Source organism: Micropterus dolomieu, linkage group LG18 (genome assembly GCF_021292245.1).
Source record: "Micropterus dolomieu isolate WLL.071019.BEF.003 ecotype Adirondacks linkage group LG18, ASM2129224v1, whole genome shotgun sequence".
In the NCBI taxonomy this organism is placed as follows: domain Eukaryota; kingdom Metazoa; phylum Chordata; class Actinopteri; order Centrarchiformes; family Centrarchidae; genus Micropterus; species Micropterus dolomieu.
This window is the reverse complement of record NC_060167.1, coordinates 14,650,588-14,676,124: the sequence shown is the minus strand read 5'-3', so window position 1 is coordinate 14,676,124 and position 25,537 is coordinate 14,650,588. Positions and strand designations below refer to the sequence as shown.

The 25,537-nt window shown below is 39.8% G+C and overlaps 1 protein-coding gene across 6 annotated transcripts in view; it reads right to left on the bottom strand.

The window, feature by feature from the left end:
* LOC123956317 (potassium voltage-gated channel subfamily D member 3-like) overlaps nt 1–25,537 on the bottom strand; it is a 158,257-nt gene that overhangs the window by 88,828 nt on the left and 43,892 nt on the right. For 5 of the 6 annotated variants that reach the window (XR_006821507.1, XR_006821508.1, XR_006821509.1 and 2 more), the window contains exon 2: nt 9,395–10,567. Coding sequence is in view for 3 of the 6 variants with exons in the window: in XM_046028421.1 (XP_045884377.1) it covers nt 9,395–10,497 (1,103 nt within the window). In the remaining 3 variants the exon portion in view is untranslated. Of the gene's footprint in view, nt 1–9,394; nt 10,568–11,764; nt 12,048–25,537 lie in introns of those variants that run through there. The other variant, XM_046028422.1, reaches the window with a different exon arrangement.

Here is a 25,537-nt window from a genome sequence, read left to right as displayed (position 1 = left end):
GCCTGGTCCAAATATTTTGTTGTGCCCTTTGCCCTAAAAACCATGTTCGTATACACACGGGCTTACAGACCATAGGTACAGACACACGACGACTCCGCGCAATTGTAAACGTGCAGCCTTTGATCAGAACAAGTGCCAAACGCAAATCTTTGTTGGTTGCATTTCCAAAGCTATTTCATCATGTCTCAGGCAGTTCTGACGGAGAATAATGGTGCCCTAAAGTGTCGATTATGTCTATATTTGAACTTTGTATACAGAAAGTGCTCAATAACACGTAATCATTAACTTCCTTTGTATGACTTTAATGAAATGTGTGAGTGGTATCATATTGATGCGTTGATACCTCCCCCACACACCTGGGAAGATTTGTTTTATCACAATAGAAAAAGAGGGATGATACCTCTTTTGTGGTGTTATAAGGAAGACCTAAAAAGCTAAAGTGAGGCCAGAGTATTGTGCAATTTTTTGTTTAACGGTATCACAGCTACTCCTGTGCCTACATCATGGATGAATTGAATTCAGTAAAAGGATAGCCCCTTGAGATGTAGCATCACATTTTCAAGGGGGTCATATGGACACAAATACAAAATAATAACACTGAAACAAAATTACACAAACATACACTGCAAGTACACAGATACAGACAACTTGCTCACCCTCGCCCACCCACACACCCGACTCTCAGCTGTAAACTGGATACAATGACCAGGATAATAATCAGTTACATCGGCATAAAGAGCAAATAAAGCAGTCTGTGTCAGGTTTATTTGTAGCACATATAAACTGAAGTCTGCACACAAATTAAAAGCATAAAAAGGTTGTTTTAAGATTCGAAATTAAAGACCTCCTGAAGCAGTGGAAAGATGTAAGATCTCATAAAAAAGGACGTCAATTCAAGTCGGATGTAGCATTGTACTGGAATGACCTGCCTGCCTGAATGACCTGCCTGGGCACAAAGAAAAAGGGGTTTTGCAGTGAGATCTACATGGAACCAAAAACTGTGTCAAATTAAAACAATTAAAATAAACACATTTGAAGATGAACTGAACCCCGAGTTCTATATGGACACCTCGAAACTAATTTACATACAGAATTATGTACAACAATAAGGGACCTAAGAAGTGTCATGAGGTTCATGCAGAAGCAGCTGATATGATTATTTGATAGGGGATTTATGTGCAGGTTGTGCTGCAGGTTACTGTAAATGCAGTGTGAATGAAGAAATACAATGGCGGCCTCATCAGCCGATTTATTTATTTTGTTTACTGCTGTCAAACTGGTCATTCTACCACACCAGTAAGGGGGGGCACAAAAGAACAGAGGTCATTAAGCTTTCCAGACACCACTATGCTTTGCAAATTTAATAATTTTTAAATGAGATTAGGTGTTAAATGAACCCGTGTTGGAGCTAAATTAAATTCCACTGCTATCATTGTAAAGGTTTCTATTAAAGAGCCTTGTGTTGAGAAATTGGCTCAGAAAAAAGCATCTTGGCCTGATAAAGGCGGGGATATTTCTAATTTCCTACAAACTGCACTCGTTTTGACCCCAGGGGTTCAGCAAGGCAGCAAAGTAGCCCATTAATTCTATCTGAAAACAAGCTGCCACAGAAAAGCACCACAATACGTAACCTCTGATGATTTGTGTGGAAGAACATTCACAGTTACAAACTATGCAGCTCCACATCCCAGTTCTGTTTCAGCTTGGCGCAAAGATCCTGAATTATTCACAAAACAATGTATGTCATTCCACAATTAACTGGCCATCCAAACCCCTCACTTCTGTTACCAATTATCCATTGTTTCTGTTGCTGTAAACATAAGAAATGCCGCACACAAAGACTGGGAAAATGAAAATCATTTAGATATCGAGGAGAACAAAAGGGAAGAAACCACGTACCAATTGAATTTGTTTTACATAACGATGCCACATTTTGATCAATAAAGGCAACTACTACTTTAGGTAATACATGTATGCTCTAAAAAACCTCCAGACGATTGACTGACAACATGAAAGTCTTTGTTCTACCCAGCGTTAATTTATCCCTTCACACAGCCACGAGTGCCATGGTAAAGAACACAGTTAAGAATACCTTTTATCGAAACCAAGCACAAGATTATTGCTGTCTTTATTGTCACCAAACTCACTGCTCCAAACAGTGGTCAAGTCAGACAATTAACCTTAGTTTCACCATCTAAAATATTCAAGAGGAACACAAACTTCAAGACAAAGAACAGGCGAAAGCTGCTAATCAGTTGTTGAAGGTCTTGAATTGACGTGAATTGAAAGAGGTTTCCAAAAGATCAAAGTAAAACAGCAATATTGATACACAAGGTGGGAAAAAAGATGTGTGTACACGTGTCCACTGTCTCATACATTTGAATGCATGTAAGCACATGTGTTGTGCTGAAATGGTTTGTCAGTTGACAGATAAATGACAAACATCTGCTGGTTCCAGCTTGTCAAATGTCAGGTTTTGATGCTTTATTGCTGTAAACTAAATTCCTTTGTATTTTAAACTGTTAAAAACAAACAGTGACCTTAGGCTCGGGGAACTTGTGATGATCACAACAGTGTCATACAGATGCACACTATTTATTTCACTATTTATTTCATGGACGTTGATAATTGATGAAAAATTGTCACATTACTCCAAAACAGACTGACAAGTTTCTTTTCAACAGGTGCTCCAAATTGCATGACACATCTTTGTAACTGCGCTGCAGAATGATGAATGAAGTGTTTTCTGACACCTCTATTAGCAGGACATCCTTCTAAACTCCAACATCACACTACTTCCTGCTTTGTCCCAATGGAAAAATGTCATTTATAGAGGCCACTTGTCACTTGTGTAACAAATGTAAACAAATCTTGGTTGTGGGCATTTGCTGAAATGACGGACGCTGTTTTTCATAGGACAGTCTCCTCTGTTTATACTACGTCGGGTATCTGCGCATAGGCGTGTCAACACAGTATAATACAGTTTATGACCGTAGCGGACATGGGAAGAATTATCATGCGGCACTTTGTGGTCACAACGAGATGGAAAGTACAGTTTGAGTTTAATGGATTCATGAAAAATTTAGCGAGGTTAATCGAAAATAACTATTAGCTCCAGCATGTGCATCTGTAAGACAGTGTTACGGACACCGTAACAACACTAAAGCAAAAGACAAAAAAGTAAGTCTTGTTTGGCCTTTCTCGGCCACTTCCCTCTCATTTTTGACCAACCCTGCACCTCAGAGCTCCTGTGCACCCGAAGCACAACTCGTTTGACCTCTCTTCCTGCCTTTGGCACCGAGGACCAGTCCACGTTGTCTAATAGAGATGTTGAGCAGAGAACACAGAGGGAAGCGAGCTAAACGGCTCTCTGAAGAAAGAAGCAGATTATATATAGCCACTGATTAAGGCAGAGATGGGAACATGACCTACATGCATAACAACATTTTCTCTCACTTTCTGCTACAGAACAAGCCTCCGTCCAGGACCAGGACTCTACAACTGGGAGAATCGCTCTATTTATAACACCAGAGTCAAATTTCAATGCACACCTCATTAATATTTCTCTCATTATTGGGTTAATAATGTTTTTAGAGGCATGGGAGACTTAGGAGAGCCGGTGGCGTGCCAGTGAACCTTTGCTTCCAGAGCACCTTCCGTGCAGGTAAAAAAATGACAGCTCTCATCCATTGTGCCTGTATCGTGTATCAGATGATAGTTGAAACTGATAACTCCCTTTCACACACTGAGAGCCTGTGTTCTCAAAATAGCTCTTCCCCGGGGAGACTCATGGGGGATGAGGGGAAGAAGGGGAGAGAAAGAGACGGGGAGAAAGGACTTTCTCCTTCCTCATCAATCTTTTGGACCCTGTCCCACTGATGGCGATGACCGCTCCAACAGCGGTAAGCGCCGGCAGGCAGTCGCAAGAAGCCGATCTAGCCGAGATTCAATCCAGATCCTTTTATCAGCCACCTGAGGTTGATTTAACACCCCTGGTCCTGGAAAGTGAAAGTGTCTGATTATACAGCCAGTCAGTCCTTTTTCCCCCTCATCTCCCTCATCTCCAGCCCATTACCCAGAACTGCTGCGCTGTTTGGGCTCATACAGACACAGAGAGGATGCAGAGAGGCAGGCCATGAAGGCGAGACAAGATCAAAGGCAAAAACAATGTGTGTGTGTGTGTGTGTGGGGGGGGGGGGGGGGGGTCAGCATATGAATTTTTGTACGTTGTCCTTGGGAATATATCTGATCAAAATGTTGATAGGTTTGAAGGTCTGCTGTCAACGTCAGAACTTTTCACAATGCTAGACGCTGATTTGAGTTTGGCTTTCTGATTAATGCGCCATTATGAGTCTGTACGCTTGTTTGTGAATGTGTGCGTTTCTGCCAGAGGCTACATTTGGACACAAATTATGGACTACACACCCATTCGCTGGGGACGGACTGTGCAACTACCTTGCTCAAGAGTTGGAGGTGTGCAGCATTTACACTGCAACTCTTCAACCACAGGCATGCAAACTGATCAGGGGTAAAAAAGGGGAACGGATAGGCAAGCAGAGAACTCTTCAGAGACAGTGTGAGAGGGGTCTTTTTTTAAGTGTACATGTTGTGTAGATAAAGTGCATTTGTCTACTGCAATAAGAGAAAGATACTGACATACAGGGGTGTCACTTTGTGTTGAAAAGTAGTGGGGACATAAGGGGTCAGATTAGGGATATGACGATATGCTCACAACATGTTGTGATGCTCCATACTGGTGTCACAAGATTGAGATGTGATGATAAATCAACAGTATTTAATGGAAATCATCAAAGCTGAAATTTATGAGTTGGGGGGTCTGACTGTGACAAAAAGGTGTTAAAGTTACTGACTGGTGCTGCACGTTTTGGGGTCATTTTATAAATTAGTAGCTTGTTTATTCTTACTTAAAAATGTAAATAAACCTTTCTCAAAGCACTTTCATTGGTTCTTTGCCATTTCATATTGCAAGCTATTTTTCAAAGCATTTTTAACAAATACTTTCAAAAAGAGATGGGGACATGTCCCATGCATCCCCAGTGTAAATAACACAGATGCCGACAAGTTTTATCCTGTTGATGTTAGCCTACATTATATCTAGGTTGCTGCCACTGCTTTGAACAATTAGCTTAGTTTACATTACTGATCAACCCCACCTTTCGCCCGATGTCAGCTGTGTGACGGACAGCTCGTTCGGCAGTCTATTTCCATCCTCATGTGTTCAGCTGTCAGACTCCACAGTGTAGCGGACTAGAAAAAGGACTTGCCCTACGCTGCCTCTGATTGGCTGTTGGGTTGAGGCATTAGGAGTGATGATTGGTTAGGCAGAAGTAGTTGTAAAGTTGCAAAGCTCTTGCTAGAGAGCAGAGGACTCGGTAAATAAAGCTGGTAAGCCTAAATGCTGTCTTAGCAACGACCGACCCCCCCTGAAATATTTTCTCATCGGATCTGCACAAATCACGTAGGTGACCAGTTTTGGTTTCAAAGTGGCGAATTTCGTCGAAAGTTGAGGAGTTTGCATTCCTGCAACAGCTCACTGTGGCTGCTCCGTCTTGTTCCATACCTTCTTTGCTATATTCAAACCTGATACCACTGTCAAAACCACCCCAATTGACCATGTATTGTTTTGGTAACTGGCTATAGTGACCAAAATATTAATCCAATAATATTGCATTTCCTGTGACTACTTCACAATAAAAGCTACCCCTTGTTTTGCCAGCTGAACATGTTTAATGTGAAGCAGAGGCAGGAGAAATTGTTCAGTTTGCATTAGCAGCAACTAAAGTCTTCTCTGATACAGCTGCATCAGAGTGAACTGTTTAACAGTGAGGCTGATATAAATGAGATAAAATTACACAGTAACGCTGGATTACTCTCCATCTTTTCCTTTGAAAGCCAATTTGAATCCAGTGCATGGGATTAATAATAAAAGTACTTCATAGACAGAATATAATACAGAATATAAATGCATTAAATAGCTATTGCTGTAACACAAATAGGGCTTGATTTCATAAAAGAATTATAACTTTTAATAGGCACACATCACTGTTTTACACATTAAGTTGAGTTTATTCATCATGGGAAGCACTATTTGACCTGTGAAAATAGTTGTGCAAATCTTTAGTGGCTCTGGAGGGAACTTTCCAAAGTTCGACTTAGCCTGGAAGGCTTCAGATTTTTTAAGGACAGCATGTGTTACAAACTGAGGATGGATATTGAAGCTCAACTCTGGGGTTTGGCTTAGAAATGATAATGCACTGTAGTAGTAGCAGTGTTACAAATATTTTGGGTTGGCTGAAAATTTATATAAAAAAGTACAGTAGGCTATAAGATGAGCCAAAAAACTATTTCAATGTCTTGTGTACATCAATGTACCATCTGATAAAAGCTTGCAGCGTTTTGTGATATGGAAGTAAAAACTGATTTGGAAATGAACACTGATTTGTTTCATATGCCTGTTAAATCTAAATAGTCATTACACATAAAGTATACACACAGGCAATTAAGCACACACGTAGCCCAACATAATAGATAAAACCAGTATAGATGGTGCTGTAGATTAAATGAGATCACTTTGAGAAAATGAGCAGTCTATGGTGTTTTTATGTGCATTGACAGATGGGTTATTAGTGACCTCATCACCTGAGCATATGTGCCTTCGGCAGGTGAACAGATCAACAGGCTGGAGGGAACACTGAGCCTCTTGCTGGCTGTTGATTTGTTTCTCTTACTGCACATTAAAGAAACTGGAGGAGGTCGCCAGCCACATACTGTAGTACCACAAGTATCTAAACATATTTTATTTTCACCTACTTGCTTTTGTTTTGTTCGTGTGGGTTGGAGCTCTAAGAGTACCCTAGAACAAAGACTGTACTGTACCTGTGTGTTTTGGTTGTTCTGATCAAAGGCGATTACAGTGCACGATGCAGATCATATTCAGGTTTATGTTATGGACAGTACAGAATCAAAAAAGAAAAAAAAACATTAGACTTCTTATTTTAAACTGTTTCAATTTAAAAGATTCCTATTAAATATTGCGTTTGTTTAAAATCTCAAACATTCTGAATTCCTGTAGTACTAAAAAAACATTTGTACTCTGGGTCTCAAAGAAATGTAGTTCGATCCTGTTTGAAAACGCAGAAAATAATTGGTTTTGGATTTTAGATATTTGATATGGTACAGAAATATGTCTATCAGTATCTGCTGGCCTTACTGTTTCCAGAGGATCTAAAAGGTACACGTGTATGGCTTTACAGAGAGAACATGTTGAATCTGAACACAAAATTATTTGTTGAGCCTTGAACACGCATTAGTTGAAAGTTGTCCTGATTGCAAGTGACTGTCCGTGGTTAGCGATGAGGATCGCTATTGTCGGTGGTCCAGATAGACTCAGTGCTGCTGCCTATTGTGTGTTGGACATAATGGCTCTACACTCAAACTCATTGTTCAGAGTTCACAATTTACATAATGCTTTTCCCTTGGCATTTCTTCCCTATTTTTTAAATTTTTTACAAAAGACCCTCTTATAATACTTACAGTATAATAAACACAAACACACATCCACAAATACTGTAGCACAGGTAAGGTCAGGCAGCCATTACAGGCGGTAGAGAGTAATGTCTGTGGATCCATGCTTGATTTTTCATTTGCTCTGCATTTCTTTATTGTTAAAAGACAGAACTTGACAAACTGAATTTAACCTGAAGAATAAATTACTGTTTCTCACAGTTCACGATTCTGAATGAAGTACTGTAATGTCACCTTAGGACAGAAAGTTTCAGGTCTGCCAGCCAAAGATGTCACTCATCAACCACAAGGTCACATCATTAGGTTCTTTGTTAAGGGTCAAATGAGGTGCAGCATGACAGCCCACACGTTTTCCTGCCCAGTAGTCTTAGTCTCTGAGCTCGCAATAATAAGCGGTGCAGAAAATAGAGCACTTTTGACACAACATGATCCGATTTTAAAGCTCTCAGTCTGTGGTCCTGTTTGGAGAGGTATGTCTGTATATATATTTTGGCAATGAAGATCTTCATTAATAATTAAAGGATAGGTTAAAATGTTTCACGTCGATCTTAAAATTATAGTCCTTAACATTTCAGTCCTGGTCTGCAATTTAATTTGAGCGTAGAAATGGTGAACTCCACCACTGACATGACAAGTACTACATAGAAAGGTATTTACAGAATGTAAATGGGTTGATTGGCTATCACAGAAAAAATAATGACCATAAATAGTATCAAAACTAGGGCTTAATTTCATGAACAAAATTAAAACTTTGAAACAATCCTAACATGGCCATCTGTTAATGGTTGCTATCATTGTTCCTACTGTCCATAGTAGCTTAGAAGAGATCCCTTCCTAAAACTATTTCAGTGTAAGTAATGGAGTTACTGTAGACAAATCAAGAGGATATCTTCCAAAGTTAAACTTTTTCCAGACAGACTTGAATTCACTTCATTGCTTTTCCTTCCTGATCATATTGACACATCACTCATCCTCAGAAATACATGTCTACAACTCATTTGAATGAATGAAACCACCAAATGTATTTTTGTGTCATGCTATTTTATTCCAAAAGGCAGTTTTGCATTTACATATACAGCATTATCTACAAAGACAGCTGGAAAGAAAACCGGATTTTTAAGAACTCAACTATTCTTTCACTGCGTCTTGATTATGATGAGTACTTCACTCAGCCAAACTTTGGGACCACTTTCAGGTTCACCACTGAATCTCAGCGAGCTTGTGTGACAGATTAAGAGCAGAGTGGAATCATAATAAAGATAACAGAGGATATCTCACAGCAGAGAGAGCTGACTTTATAATGCAGTTAAATTGATTCCTCACAAGGCATTTTTACACTGAACACCTAGACCGTAAATATGGTGCTTCTGCTGTTGGCCCCAATTTGGAGTATAAGAAATATAGAAAAAGAGTACAAAATGTGTTTTCCCACTCTGAAACAATCCAACTGAACCACTGTTCATGAGTGCAGAGGTGGAAAATGTATAAAGACTTTAGTTTATTGGATAACGATGAATTCACTGACCAATCAAAACTGTCAGTTTCCAACATCAGTATCATTTCAATCAGAATGGTTCAGCCCTGCTCTGCGTCTTGGGTCAGACTACAGGTTGTGCATAAGTTCTTTAAAAGGCTAAGATTGAAAAAGGAAAGATATGTTTCTAAAGCAAAAAAAATGTGTAGCATTTGGGTATCTTTTCAATATCTAAATGTACTGTGTGTGTGTGTGTGTGTGTGTGTGTGTGTGTGTGTGTGTGTGTGTGTGTGTGTGTGTGTGTGTGTGTGTGTGTGTGTGTGTGTGTGTGTGTGTGTGTGCACACGCACGCACACATATATGTCTATTACTCACCCCAGTGTCGTCATGGTGACAATAGTGTACCAGAAGGAAGCTGGGATGCTGGTGAACTTGCTGGAGCTGGAGCCCTTCTCTGCGTAGAACATGACCGTGGCGAAGATGATGATGGCCATGGTGAGCGAGAAGAGGAGGAAGCCAAGCTCTGACGCACAACTCTTGAGTGTATAACCCAGGATCCGCAGGCCTTGCGAGTGACGGGAGAACTTGAAGATGCGGAACACTCGAAACACACGCAGCGTCACAAAAGCACCACTCACGTCCTCGTTGTTGGTCATGACCAGTCCAATGTAGTACGGCAAGATGGCCACCACATCGATGATGCTCATCACTGAACGCATGAAACGGTAACGGCTAGGTGCAGCAAACAGGCGCATCAGGTACTCCACTGTGAATATCATGACGCAGGCTGTGTCCATGCAGAAGAACGCCACTGTGTAGCGCTCGCCACATGGCATGTCTTTCTGGTTGGCGGTGGAACCACAGGGCACCGTCTCCACCACATTAGTGATGACTGAGATGGCGATGAAGAAACCAGTGACATAGTAAAAGACCAGGGCCATGGTGGAAGTGTGGGGGTTCTCAAAGGCCCGCCACATGGTCTCCCTGAAGTTCATGTTGGGCGGCTTTTGGTCCTTGTTCTCCTCCTGATCATCCTGCAGCCGCTCTAAATTCTCCCTTTTTCTGTCCTTGTACTCTTCATAGCAGCAGTCACCGATGATCTCAGGGATGATGCCGAAGAAGGTCAACTCCTCATCGTAGGCGGAGATACACTCGTGGCGGGGGTAGTGGAGCTTCCCTGTCCGGTAGAAATTGAGGATGCTTCTGAAGGCATCAGGATCCCGGTCAAAGAAGTACTCCTTGCTTTCCTCATTGTAAAAGAAGTCTTTCTCAGAGCTGCCCAGCAGGGTGTCAGGGTAGCGGTCCAAAGTGGTTCTCCAGGTCTGGAAACGACGGCCGCTGACATTGAGGATGATAAGCTCATCCTGTCTCTTACTGTTGTCTATTGGTGCAACTGGCATGGGGCAGTTGGCAACAGGCATCCAGCCAATGGCTGCTGCTCTGGCAAAAGGGAGCCATGCTGCTACTCCTGTCGCCATCGTGAAGCAGAGTCTGTAAAGTAGTCCTCCTCACCTTCAGAGTCGACTTTCCACCAAAATCAACTGACATCTGAGGGACAAATGGCAACAAAAAGAGGAAACGTAAAGCTGAAAACAGCAGCACACTAGACGATCAAAGTGTGGTCGTTTGCCTTTGTGGCACTAATGCAAGCAGCATGAATATTTATATAGTAAGCATGATGTATACTGTATACTTCATGTATATCCCTTCAGTATTGATTTCTTTGAATTATTTATATTTGTTTACAACTTACAACTTGATTTTATATAAGCCATTGTATCTTGTTGGTCATTGTTGATTTTTATACACACACATTTTTTCACTTATTTGTATGTACGTTTATTTTACCTATCTTTGTTCAGCTTTGGCCTTTCTTTTTAGCGATACACTTTGTCTATATTTCTATCTTTCACTTGATATTAGAACTGTGTGTAAGTGCATTGTGTCGACAACAAAGACAAACTGCAGTCAAATTTCTTGTATGTGTACACAGACTACTTGGCCAATAAAGCTTTTCATGACATTTTGATTTCCAAGTGAGTTTCCCTCTCTACCTGCTTTCGGTCCAATTCCAGCAGAACCTGCCTAAAATGTCATCCAATTTTGAGTAAAAAGCTGATATATGGCAACAATTAAAGCACAACCAGGCAGCACACAGGTATGGGTAAAGTCTAGTCTCAGTTATTTTCTGTTCAGGTTTTAACATATACTAGAATGTTAAGTTCATATGAAATGTCTCCATGATTCCTACCAATATCTAAAGCCAGTTTGCACGTGACTGATACCAATTCGTTGAGATGCATTTGTGAACCAAATGACTTCTGTTTTTGACAGCCCACATTTGGTACAGCTATGAATACTCAGTTATATGTACAGTTATACAAAACAGTTAATCGATTAAAAAAACCTCAGCACCATTGGTGAACGCACAACCACACTCTGTCCTGAGCAGCATCACTAACTGACTGACAGGGAGAAACGCTGACTGTCAGGGACTGACACAAACCTGTTGAATAAGAATAAGGAGGTAACTGCTCCAGATGGTATCTAAGTGGACATTTAAAATTGAAGAAAAAAAATAAAAATAAACATAACCTAGATCAGCTGGTCACCCCGTGAATCTAGTGGACTAACTTCAACACGACATGTTCACCTAACATATGCAAAATTTTGAAACGCGTCTCAGCATATTCTCAGAGATAAAGTGAGTGAAATTGATCAGGTAGCCAACACAAACACACTCACCGATAAAAGTGGAGGGGGGTGGGAATAGAGGGGGTACAGAATCCCAACTCTTCCAAAACGGAATCAGAGTTTCTGAAAAGAACGAGTCCTCAGATGCAAGTGACAAGCAGAAGAGCTAGGATCCATCCAGCGGGATGAAGCAGCGAGCGACACCTCTCTTTGTCGGTCGGTCGACGGACTCCTGCACCGAGCAGAGCGCCAAAACGCGGCTAATGGCGCACAATTGACCAGTCTACGGGACCACAAGACTGGGGGTGAAAACGGTGTGCAGCCGGATTTCTGGACGTCCTCTGACTGGATGTTACATCCTGGCTGTTTACCTGTCAGTGTTTGGAAAGTGAAATGTGATGGAGGAGCGGCGCGCTTCCTTCCTTCAGCGCAAAGTACAATGCGCGTCCCTCTCAATGTGCCAGCTCTGTCATCAGCCCTCCTTCCCTCTGCCTCACTTTACCATCAAATGTGACAGACTCAACCTGCCACTTTGGCTACATTACATGTCGTGGTACTGTATTGCTTACTAAAGCCAAAAATACTATTGTATGCATGGTAATAGTGGGGACAGTGAGATATTATGAAAAATACAGAGTAGGAAACTCACTATAGAGCACATTTTGAATATTATAGTGGATTAACGACCAAAAGGCTGCAGATTTACGGTCAAAACTTTAGTACATGCCTCTTGTAAACTAATAAGCTACTTTATGAAGGATAGATAGGCTATAACATTAATCCCATTTCCAGAAGGATTTTAACATGACCGTATTAAACTTCTTGAGGGGCGCAGGGCAAAAGTGAGCTGCTGGGCCCCTATCGACCCCCCAATCCTCCCACTCATGCATTTCTAGGCTAGAATGCCATATTGGTCAGAATATAAGAGGACCCTGATTATAAGACAACCACCTCTTTCAACTTAGGAAATTACTTTTTAAGGTTAAAAACAATTGATAGATACATTTCTTGCCACAGGAAGGAAATTTGCTTTCACAATCTGGATGCTCATGTCTCAGGGAAAAAACAATAAAAAAAAAGAAAAATAGGGCTGGGCACATTGACGCGTTATCGCTTTAACGCATTAATTAAATTATACACAGAGTCAAACCATGGGTCACAGGAAGGGTGGGATGTTGATCAACCTTAATTACCCACCCACCCAAACAAGCAGTGGCGGGGGGCTTCGGCAAACTTCGTTGGATGCAGCGTGTGGGAGAAGTAGATAAGCAAAAGCAAGACAAGCGAACAAATGCCACAGCAAAGTGGATAGCTACATACTGCATGCTGATTAGTATTGGGGAACATGTTGGTCTTAGGAATGTTCTTAAAATCACAATGTAGTTGCTTGGCCCCACGGGGCTGCTCTTTACTCCGGTGATCAGACAGCGCTCCGCAAGTAAACAGCAACAGCTTCTGTGCGCTACACAGCTGTAACCTATTTAAAATTATAGGCTAACATTACATAACTTTAGCTGATAGGCCTTCATGTGGTTTTACAGGGATGCTCTGGCATACAAATTCCCTCCTGTTGATGTCCTATTTAGTAAACAGTAATAGATTCTGGAAACTCACAAACAGCGAGGATCAGTCTCAATGATTTGTACTGCGCGTTGTGTACAGAAAGTTCAAGACAATTCAACTTTGGCAGCGGGCGGGCGTGTGCTTGAGGCGAACACTTCACCTCACTCTAACAGGGACACTTGCTGAATATAGACTGTTTATGCTGCTCACTGATAAAAGAAAAAATGTTTATGCTGATACCTGTCCAGAAACAAAAACAAGAACACAGATTTACATATGTTAACCTGCTGCACAGAAGGTGCCCGTTATGATCCTATGATCGTGGCTCTGGACTCGCAGTGGCAAATAGCTTTTGTTTTATATTTGATTTGATTACATTAATGTTTAAATTGAGATTTACAAGAAATATTTTATTGCTACTGTGTAAAGGGAATACTGCTGGTAAAAAGCACCTTCTTTGTTTAACGTGTTTGCAAACCACGTTATTGTACTTTTGTGTATATAGCAGCACATTTAAATTAAAAGTGTGCAATAAACCACTTTAGAATTCATTATTCAATTTTGCGCATAACAAAGCCATTAATGACAGAAAATCATGCAATTAAAAATTTTAATCGTTGCCCAGCGCTATAAAAACCCCGAAATATGGTGATATATAATTCATTCATGCCCCTTTCGATATCCCCAAATATACTTATACACTAATATACACACACACACTTTCACGCCGCCAGGGGCCCCCCCAAACTCATGCATTGTTCATGATCTGGCAACCCAAGTTACATATCTACAATGAATTGGTACTTGTTGCTAATGTAATGCTAGATATTGACAGTCTTGAAAGATCCTCACGTTTGTCTGATGAAAAACTCCCAACCAATGACGTTGATGCGTTTAATCCATATAACTATATACAGTGCACTGTTGATCACACGGATGATTATTACTGTCACACAACATTCTTATGCTGTGGACAAGTGAAGACAACGTGATTTGCAAAATGGAGGAAGAGAGAAAATAAAGAGGAAAATCAAACTACAACCTTTTATAGAATCTTTTCTTTCAGCTACATCAAGAGTAGATGTTTGTATACTGCAGGGTTGAAGCCACTTCTAATCTATGAGACCACACACAAGTAGAAGTAAAAATGGCAAGTGCATCTGTCGGTTTTACTTTGAATGTTTCAGTGAGTGTATCTATTACCAGTAAAAGAAGTGTCTATCATGTTGCTAGAGGTACAAATAAAATGCATAAGGGCGATAAATGCATACAGCTGATTGTATGAACACTGTCCAGGGGTGGCTTGTTCATTAGGGCGATGCACCGCCAAGCTGGGAAAGGCAAGAGATTTTTCTCACACTTTCTACCACACTGTTAGTTAGCTGTGACTGTTTTTGACAGTTCGTCTCCGAATATCGCTGTCCAATCAGCGTCAAGTCGTGTTCCGTGGAGTCCTGCTTCTTTTGGTGCGATTTCAGTCTGGTTGTAAATCGCCCAGATCTCTCTCATAGACTTTCATGTAAAGGCAGTGTTTTTTATTGAGGTTGTTGCTCTCACTACGAGCAGCTGCCTTTTTAAAACGTATGTTCAGGCTGAAAATTCGACCGTGGTGTTGTGTCATGAGATGCAGCGACTTTGCCAGCGGTGTGTAAGACACAGTATAAATAATACATGTAATTTTTTAAGCTATGAGGAGAGGAAAAGTCCGCTAGCCACTAGGCTAATTTATGCTCCGTAAAATGCCATAGGCTAAGCTAATAATCTTGATAGTTATTATTAAGCTGAATTTTATGTTTATGTTAAATGTGATTGTTATTAAGCCATGTTTTATGTGTGGTGGTGGTCAATTTAAAGTTAGCTGCACTTAACCAGTAACAATTATTTGATGTGTTGTTTTTTTTCTTTTATTGCCAGAAACCGAAGAAGAAAGGAGGAGGTAGCATGATGTGGCCACCAATGGCATCTTTTCAGATGACAGTAAAAAGAAGAAGTAGGAAAGCAACACAGAAAATAAACCTAAAATAATACAATATACCTTTTATATTTCCCCTTACACGCCTTGTTGTTTATCTGTAAATACAGAGGAAGAATGGGAGAACAGCACATAGCTCGTTGTTACTGTGTGATTATAGAGTACAGGAGATCAGTGGATACTTATATATACATATACAGCCCACACCCCTAATAATACTGTGTAACTACAGGATAACAAGTAGATTTTTTATTACTCTCTGCTTACCTTATTAGTCTTGTGTAATGTGTATAACTTAAAGAATGAATACTGTGCTACTATGTTTGATCCACCTTCATATACAGCATATGGGACATAACTGTAGCCTATTACTTGAGACGGGTCCCTTAGCTGCAACGCAAGATTAACTTTAAATAATTTTATCATCATCATTTATCATCAGCCCAGTGCCACTGCGCTTTATTCTGGATTTACTGTTCCTGAATAAAAGGTTTGTCACAGCTAAATCAGATGATTGTGAGAGTCACTTTTTTTTATTATTGTTGAAGTAGTTGCCTTTACATCCAAAGGTCTAAAGATCTGTTGATCTTAACTGTGGACTGTTCATTCATTGTAGACATTGACAATGAACTTCAGGATGTAGCTGTTCAAATACTGAACAGTATGTAGCCTAAGGAACAATCCTTGTCTTAGAGCAGACTAAGACCATTGAACTGGTCACCTTAGCCATCATCGCAACAATTGCCCCCCCCTGAGAGATTTGGCAGGAGCCGCCACTGACACTGTCTATCCACTGCAAGGTAGGGCCCCCAAAATGATCCTGCTGAGGGCCCCCCCAGATACTTAATGCCATTCAAAAACATGCCGTTCTGCTGTGGTGAAAATGTAAATGGCTCATACTTGAAAATACTACAACACTTCCTTTTTCGAAGATTATCCAGAAAACAAATATGGTCTTACATTCAGGCCATTATAGTAATATCTGGCCCAAAGAGTAGTGTGTGATAATTTGATTCAACACATTCATTTAGGAATAAGCAACAAGAATAAAACTGAAATAATTATGGTATTGAATCTAGATTTCAACACTGAGGTCCTGTCAAGATTAGGTAATGAAGCAAGACCCACATTAAGGCCCCTTTCATTTCATTTATTGACTTTGTAGGTGCATACTCCTAAACAAACCACCTACTTTTCCAGGTTGGTAATCCATCCTTGGTTTAATCTCTCTGCAGGCTGAATGAACAGTATATAAATTACAGATGAGTAATGGCTGGTTATGTTTTTGGAATTGCACTCATGGAAGCAATAATTAAAAAAATGGACTTAAGTGATTTTATCAGTTTGAATGGGGTTCTTGCAAATCAGTCCATTACTTAACCATACAGCTGATCTGAAAACAATATAAATGCATGCTAGTTTTTTCCAAAATTTGAGCTGTACTGAAGCACAACAATTAGTAAGACACTCTTTTATCAACTGGCCACAAAGTGTTGGTAAGTTATATTCTTAAACCAATACTGAAGATTCCCTTTGCCATAATTTCTCAAACAAGCCTTTATCATCAAACTATGAGCAAAGCAGAGAGTGGGTGTCCAAGGAAGCCTAGAGTCTCGTCATTAGAGAGGAAGAAGCAACGAGTCCCAGCAATCTCACACTTCAATCCCAGGCAGCATGGTCTGTACACAGGCACCTCAGGGGACCACTGTGGCTGGGTGAGGAGGGCCTTTGAATGAATGGCCTTGTGTGTGGCTGTGAGAGGAGAGAGGGAGTGACACTGTGTGGCCTGGGTGTTCAGACAGATAGACCATTGATGGACTTCAGTACATTCAGATGAAATTCTGGCACATTGGGTAAATTATTCATGAATCGAGTCAGTTTAAGTTACAGGGTTTCTTACAAAAGGAGGGTTGCTTATGTTTCATCTGTGATCTTAAATTAAAGTGCTTTGGAGTCTAAGAATAATTATATTTTTGGCATGTCTCTCTTGTTTTCCTTTAAAATGGTGTATTTTCTCTGTAGTGTAACCACTTCTTTTTCAGTGAGCAGTGAATACACTTGACGCACCGACCCCCTCCAAAACCGTATACCATCCAAGAAGGAATCTAAAGTAAAATTCACACTATAAACATATCTTTAGTTACATTGCTGCCTTCCCAGCGTACACACATACACTTGAAAGAAATATTAGGCTAAAACTTAACAAGATGGAACAATAATCATTTTTGACATCGCCATCATTGCCTTTAGCAGATTCATTCTTTCATTTTATGATTTTTATTACCATATCACCTCAATCTGCCAAATGCCAATACACATATGCCTGCTGTGGATCATTTCCCCCCACTCTTAATCTTTTTTGTGACATGTTCAAACCTCTGGGGTAGCAGTTGAACTTTTAGAGAAGAACAATTTTTCACAGCACTATGCATGAGATGGTGACAGCAGAGGCTTTCAAATATTGAAAAAAGAATATGAGTAAATGCTAAAAAAAATAGAGAGAGAACAAAATGCTTCAGTACAGAGACAGAACAAAATACTTTCCAGAGAGGGAAACTGATATGCAAATAACTTTGCAACCAAATAATTATGTCTAGTCAATTTATTTTATAAAGCAAATTTTTTTAAAAACAGCAAACATCGACAGTGCCTTCCATAGAGATCACCGAGGTCCAGAGAGAACAAAACACAGGAATGATCACACACATAAATAAGAGGAGATAAATAAATTAACTAAATCATAAAGTATTTTGTTAATATAGCAGAAACAGCATTGCACAAACAAGTGTGGTCAGGCATGTCTCCATTATGGTCTTTAGATGGGTTTTAAAGGTATCAATGGAGGGGGAAGATTTTATTGCAAGTGGCTTGCACTATTTCACTGGGTGCGAAGAATGGGGAGCAGCTTTACAAACAAAAAATAACCTTAAAATCAACTGGTAACCAGTGAAGAGAGCCTAGTACAGGGGAGAGATCTCTCTTCTTGGTACCAGTGAGGAGTCTTGCTGTTGCATTTTGAACCAGCTGTGGGCGAAATAGGGTCGAGTGACTGATTCCTAAATAGAGATATTTGCAATAGACGTCAACCATTTTTCAAATGCAGTGTCTTTTGAGGTAATGCAATTTTGTTTTGTGCGGCATATTTTCTTCAGTCCGTGCTAAGCCCTCAGGGGTTTCTCAGAGTAACTTGCCAACTTTATCTCGAACTATATTTCCTGTGTGTGACAAAAAAAACAAGACAAGCAAGTTGGTGCTCATTTACAATAAATTCTTGTGTGGATAGCTTTTCAGTAAATTTTAATTGTTGAGACTCATTTAGCTTCAATTTCTACTGGTAAAAAGCCATGAAAAAAAAATATAAACTGTTTATGTTCATACACTGGTAAGGCTATGTAATCTTAGTAAGTATTTCAATAGTATATCAAGAAAACAGTCCATCTCTCTGTAATAGTCAAAATAATCATCCAATTCCTGTTGACCAGAGCTAAAGCTACGGCTGAGATTTTAAAGTGTTTGTCATGTATTTTTCCTGCACCTGGGGTCACTGCTTGCAGATTGGATGAAAGCCAGATTAAATACATTATATTCCCATCCACGCACACCAACTCTTGGAGAGTACATAACCTGATACAGCCTTCATCTGCTTTACATGAGCCGTTTCTCATTTTGATTGAGGCATTTGAATTAGATTAGATCTATACATAAGATCTTATATTTAGATGTTTGATCATCATTATGTCAGAAACTGTTATTCAGGGTTATGTTCAGCCTTCTATCCCTCACGGTAAAAAAAAAAAACTCTGTGGCACTGTGGCATTCAGTCCGCAGGGAATATACACGATCTGCAAAGACTTAAAAGCATATAGAGATGGTTTATTTGTAGCGATGGTTAGGCTATATACATCTAATGATGTACTTAAACACATGTGATAGTACCTCATCATGGGGTTATACTGAAGCTTTCATAGAAATGAATGAGAATAGAACAAACAAAACTTTATTTCAGAATAATCTTTTACAAGATATTCAGCTTTTACAAGCTATCACCTTCACAGAGTCAGAATATAAAACTCTAGGTCTACAGTGGATGCTACAATACATCTGCTGTAGCTGTCTTTCATGAGAAGCTGATCCTGGCAATTTATGATTAGTAGATTTTTATAACCAATTGTTAAATTTTTCTCTTCAGAAAGAAAAACACTTGTACTGTACAACAGGTATGTTGCTGTGTCTGAATTAGGGCTGGGCCATATGGCCAAAACTGTTATCACAATAAAACAAAATATAATACTACCATTCAATATCGATAATTATCACGATAAATGTCAAATCATTATTTCTAAGTTTAAAGGCTGATTTTTGCTCCCTAGTAATTGGATAGTGTATCACATCACAAATCTGAGGTACAACATTCAAAAAAATTATAATAAAATCTCTTTTTTCAGTCCCTTTTCCTCAACAAAATAAATCTTAATATATAAAGTGTTAATTAGTTTGTGATTCAAATTAATTAAATGGAACATTTATTGACCATATATTGAACATTTGTTATAAACTGGGCTGCTTGTCATCATAGAAACAGATAATCAGATTGTGATGTTCATTGCGGCTTTAGTCCTACTATCTGCTGCCTTCCCCTCGACTCACAGCTCTGCTGCTCACGGGAGCAAATGTCTCGTGACTGTTTATATTATTTGTGACTTTTAACCAGTCAGATAGTTCCGTGGGCGGGACGTTGAGCAAGACCACAGAGTGGAGATTACCTACAGACAGAGAGAGGCAGCTGGAGCAGAGCCAAAGTAGCGCATTTTAAAATAAATGTAACCCTAACTAAACCATGGATCGATCTGAACCGTGATTTTTATGAACCGTTGTATGTCCTGCAACTTTGTTTTGTTTCACTCTCTCCACTTTCACAAACGTCATTTTCAGCAGGAGAAGGCATCTGTTTTTGACGAAAAAGCTCTATAAACCCACTCTACACCTGCTCAGCACAAACACATAGTTAGCAACTAGCTAGCGGCCCTAGTAGAGCACTTATCTGCTAAAGAGACATTTTTTCTTCCTCAACATGAGTTAATAATATAATAAAATAATATGTCAGTGTTGGTTTTTTTCCCCAATAAATGAGGACAAATTAGGCCAAATCCTCAGGTCAAGACTCTGCAGTTTACTTACATTGGAAGGATAAGAGACAGTCTTTCGAGGAAAACAATATCCATAATCTGGACAGGGATGACAGATGGTTTGAAAGAGGAGTGAAAGAAGACATTTTCACAAGAGTAGAGAAACTCTCTCTCAAAGTGGGAGGTCTTCTGTTTCACATACTCACAATAAAAGCATGTGCTAGAGTGTGTGTCTCCCACCTACAATGCTGTCCTTTCATCCACAAGACAAGATTGAACAAACACTCACACTTGGCCAAATGTGACAACACCAACAACGGCCTTTCAGACTTGGCCTCAGGTGACTCTAATGAACCAAGTGGTCTCCATCACCTTCAACCAAGTTGTCCTTGGTTTAACTTTTCTTGGAAACTATGACCTGGAGAATCTTCACAGACATCCATCAATAAAATAAAATGTTACAGGATGAAGAGGGGTCGCAAATAAGTTTGGGTGTCTGGTTAGCTCAGTCAATAGTGCACAGGCCTTTCAGCTGGAGGGTTCTGTTTTTGGTACCCCCTTGCAACATTTTTTTTTCCTTCTTCAACAAATTAACTATGAAGAGACCGTTTCACATTCTCACAATAAAGCATGTGCTCGAGTGTGTGCATCTTGGCGATTGATCCACATCCATCAACCTATGGATGCTTATTTTCATTTCCCCAGCATCTCCAGGCAGAGGAAATACCTGCACTTCTCATTCAGGGGAATCAAATCTCAGGATTCCTGATGGCTTTTTCAGAGGTCTGAATGTCTTTCAGAACTTTTCAAAGTAAAAGCTCTCAATTCAACTCAAAATAAAGCAACTTAAGGAGGTGATTATGTGAGTAACTGTTGCTGCCATGACAGAGATCGGTTTCAACCCCAGCCGCTTTCAAAATATTTATTAATTTATGTATTTATTTATTTGGCCAGCTTACAGCCAACCACCGCTGTAGGTGAAACCAATATAAGATGCACATTTTGAACAAAAAGAGCAGGGAGGCGTCACATCAGCCCCTGTGGACGGGCACTGCACTTGAAATACTACTGCTATATATATATATATATCCTTCTTATCTTAGGTTGTTATCGTCTATGATTGTCATGCATGATATTTTTGAATGTGTACGCCTGTCATATGAAAGGTGCTATATAAATAAACTTTGTTAAAGTAACTATAGTTTCCAAATTTACTCTGCATCATCATACACTACATAACTTAAATACACTACACAGTAAAACAGCACTCACTGTGATAGTTGCAAATGGTTTAGTATCCTGTAATCTTTCTGCCAAGCCTGAGTCTATTGAATATCTATCATGAGCAGGAATGTGTCTCTCTCTTTCTGGTCAGTCTACAGGCATTATCCATCACCCATTCGTCTGTAAAACATGCTATAATACTGTAATTCAAGATAGATACAGTGTAGATTCAATGGAGAATGAAGGCAGATGTCACTTTGTTAAATCGTAGAATGTTAAAATAGGATGCATTGCAACCATAGATAGAAGGACAGAGAAATAGATAATATCCAGAGAGAAAGAGTCAGATGTGGTGGTCATGAAATGGAAGGTAATGAGGTAGACATGGGCCACAGATGTCCTCTGAACAATTACAGCGCATGAACAACTGGAGATGCAGTTGGCCTGCAGGAGGCTGCAAGTAAATAGAGGGAAGAGTTAATAAAATGACGATGCTGTCTGAATCTTTGTGAGTATGAAAATTTACAAGTGTGTATCTTAAAGAGGGAGAAAGCAAGCCAGACTATCAGTCTGACAGACTAAAGAGACAGAGATACAGTGTGGGTGTGGATAAATGAGTTCAGATGAAAGCCAGCAGCATTGATTGTGTTTGAGCAGTCCTCTTATGACTCACTTACAAAAAACGGATCCAAGTCCCGGCTTCATTATCCAAAACACAAACCACACTACAGTGTAACATGCACAAATCCTGTTGATCCAACCTGTTGTGGAGACGCAGAGAAAATGTACAAAGTAAGAAACAAATTATAAATTACGTGCAGTGTTGACCAACACCATCAGGCTGGTTGTTGTGTAAAGCAGCAGCACATGGAAGCTCACCACTTAGAGAGAAATGATTTTGACTCTGGGAACCTCTTAGGCTTTGAGCAGCAGAGCAAATAAACACACCACACAAAATCCTATGTGAATTTCATAACAGCCAGCAGCATACACAAAACACATTCAAATCAGGTGGTGGTAGAATTAACACACACACACACACACCCACCCAGACCCCTATGCCACAAGCCACTGAAAGAAAGCTTTATGGCTGCGTTTTAAAACTAATTTGTGAACACCAAATGGATACAGAAAATGCAGGTGTGTTGAAGTTATGGGGCATTTAACCAATTACACATTGAAACAGCAACATTACTGCACTCCCAGAAAGGATCATTTACATCCATATTAAAGTTGTTTGGAAAATAGGAGTAGGACTTAAATGCAGACTCAGGCAAAGTAGGTGCCATTCAAATGATTTAATGAACAAAATCAGAATACAGATAGGCTTACGAGGTAGTCAGGCAGGACGGGTAAAAACTAGATAAACAGCCCAAAAGGCAGACAGTCAAAATGGAGTCCAACAAATCAGACAGAAAGCCCAAAAATGAAGTACAAGTCCAAAACACTGGGGAAAGGGCTGGAACAGTTGACACAAAGAGAGTGACGTTAACAAAGACTCATGAGAAAGGACTCTAAACAAAAAACAGGAAATAACTAAATAAAACCCCCAAACCATGGAAATTACATTATTTTCATATTTACTGGTACAGTGCATTGTGCTTTAAGATTAACATGTGCCTTTAAAAGTACATAGCATAGAGAAAACATAAATAAGTTATCTAAAATGTCACCACAGGGCCAGTGTCCTCCTTTGAATACATCCAAGGAAGGTTAAAATTAAGGGCAACTGGACGGGTTGAAGATACTTGAAGATGTTTCGCAGAGGCTTCTTCAGTTCTGACTGCCTGGTAGGGAATCCCAGCTATTATATATGCATGTGTGTGGGGATGTAGATTGTTTAACCATGACCTGGATGATAGAACCTTTGCAGACATCTCTGAAAATATATAAGTTTAACTGAGCTGTAATATCACAGAGTTCCGAATGATTCAGTTACATCAAATGAAGGATATAGTCAAATTTGCATTCTGAAAAATGATTAACGATGATTAAATGTGTGATGATGTAAGCAACAGAGTATTTCAACATGGTGAAGTATCCCTTAAATGTTGATTGTATTGTCAAATGTGGTGATACCTTCTACTGTACACTGCAACAAGAAAAATTTCATTGCATTGAAAATGGCAACCTAAGCAGAGTTCAGTTTTTTAATTAAGACTCTAATGAGAGCAGAGAATGGTCCAAGGACTCCAAGGCTGATTTATGACAAAGTAATAAATTACATACAGTAATGAATATTTTCAATTACAGAAGTCCGGGATGTCAAAATCATCGGCCTCAGTGGGTTCAACTGAGACAGTCCTCATCCTGTAACAGCTTCGACTGGATCTGATGTTAGAGCTAAAAGTGTTTTTATATTGACATTTTTTACAGTTGCACATAAGCCCTTGAAAACAAACTATATCCCCACACACATGCACACAATGCTGTACTGATAGGTGGAAATGTGACAACAGGAGGATGTAAAAGCCCAACTGGGTCTCTCCTGTGTTGACCTACTTACTGTATAATGGTCTGCATCATTATGTGTAACACAGTTATTCAGAGACATCAAAGCATTAAGCAGATGCAAGACAGCCACTATATTGTCCTGGGACAAGGCCAATTTTGAGGAAATCCACAATATTATTTCAATAAATGATACAGCGCTGAAACGATGAGTTCATTAGCTGATAAGTTGAATTACAGAAATTTGATTTGCATAATAATTCTAATAATTGATCAATTGTTTAAGTCATTCAATGAGCAACAAGACTAAGAGTCTACTGCCATGCTAGCAACTCTGTGACACTGTTTAGGCACACTGGTGGTTTGAGCTAAATGCTAACATTGGCATGCTAACATGCTCACAGCAACAATGCTAAAGTGCTCATGTTTAGCAGGTAAATGTTCACTATGTTCACAATCTTAATTAAGCTTTTGCTAAGATTTGCTAATAAGCACTCAACAAAAGCGCAACTGAAGCTGATAGGAAAGTCCTTCATTTTTATTATTAGTGCATACACCAAAGTAGTGGGACAAATCAGTGGATCATCAAAGTAATTATAATCATCTGGGGGCCTTGGATATCAGTACCAAATTTCATGGCGATCTTTCCAATAGTTGTTGAGATATTTAAGTCTGGACCAAAGTGGTGAGCCGACTGGTCGAGAAAGCGCCACTGCTATCTCTTCTCTGCTTCCAGTCTCTCCAGTGTGATGAACTGCTGATTTTCTTTGATGTTTTACATCTTCTGAAATGTTGTATTATGAAATTAAGAATCTAGAATGCTTACCCATGGGTCAGTGGCCATACACACTCATTGAGAAGTAAAGTATGATGTTATGATGACACTGAAACATTATTTTCATGGGCAAAGTTGATTTTATCTTAAAGCTACAGTGGGGGAAATAAGTATTTGACCCCTTGCTGATTTTGCAGGTTTGCCCACTTACAAAGAATGCAACGATCTATAATTTTAATCATATGTACATTCTAACAGTGAAAGACAGAATCCCAAAGAAAATTCCAGAAAATCACATATGAATTTATAAAAATTGATAACCATCTGATGAGGAAAAACAAGTATTTGACCCCCTGGACAAACAGCATGTTAATATTTTGTAGAAAAGCCATTATTGGCCAGCACAGATGTCAAACGGTTTTTATAGTTGGTGACAAGGTTTGTGCACATTTCGGCAGGGATGTTGGCCCACTCCTCCCTGCAGACAGCCTCCAAATCAGTCAGGTTCCGAGGTTGTCGCCTGGCAACTCGAATTTTAAGCTCCCTCCAAAGATTTTCAATTGGATTCAGGTCTGGAGACTGGCTAGGCCACTCCAGAACCTTGATGTGCTTCTTCAGCCACTCTTTTGTTGCTTTGGCGGTGTGCTTAGGGTCGTTGTCGTGCTGAAACACCCATCCTCGACCCATCTTCAGCTCTCTCACTGAGGGAAGGA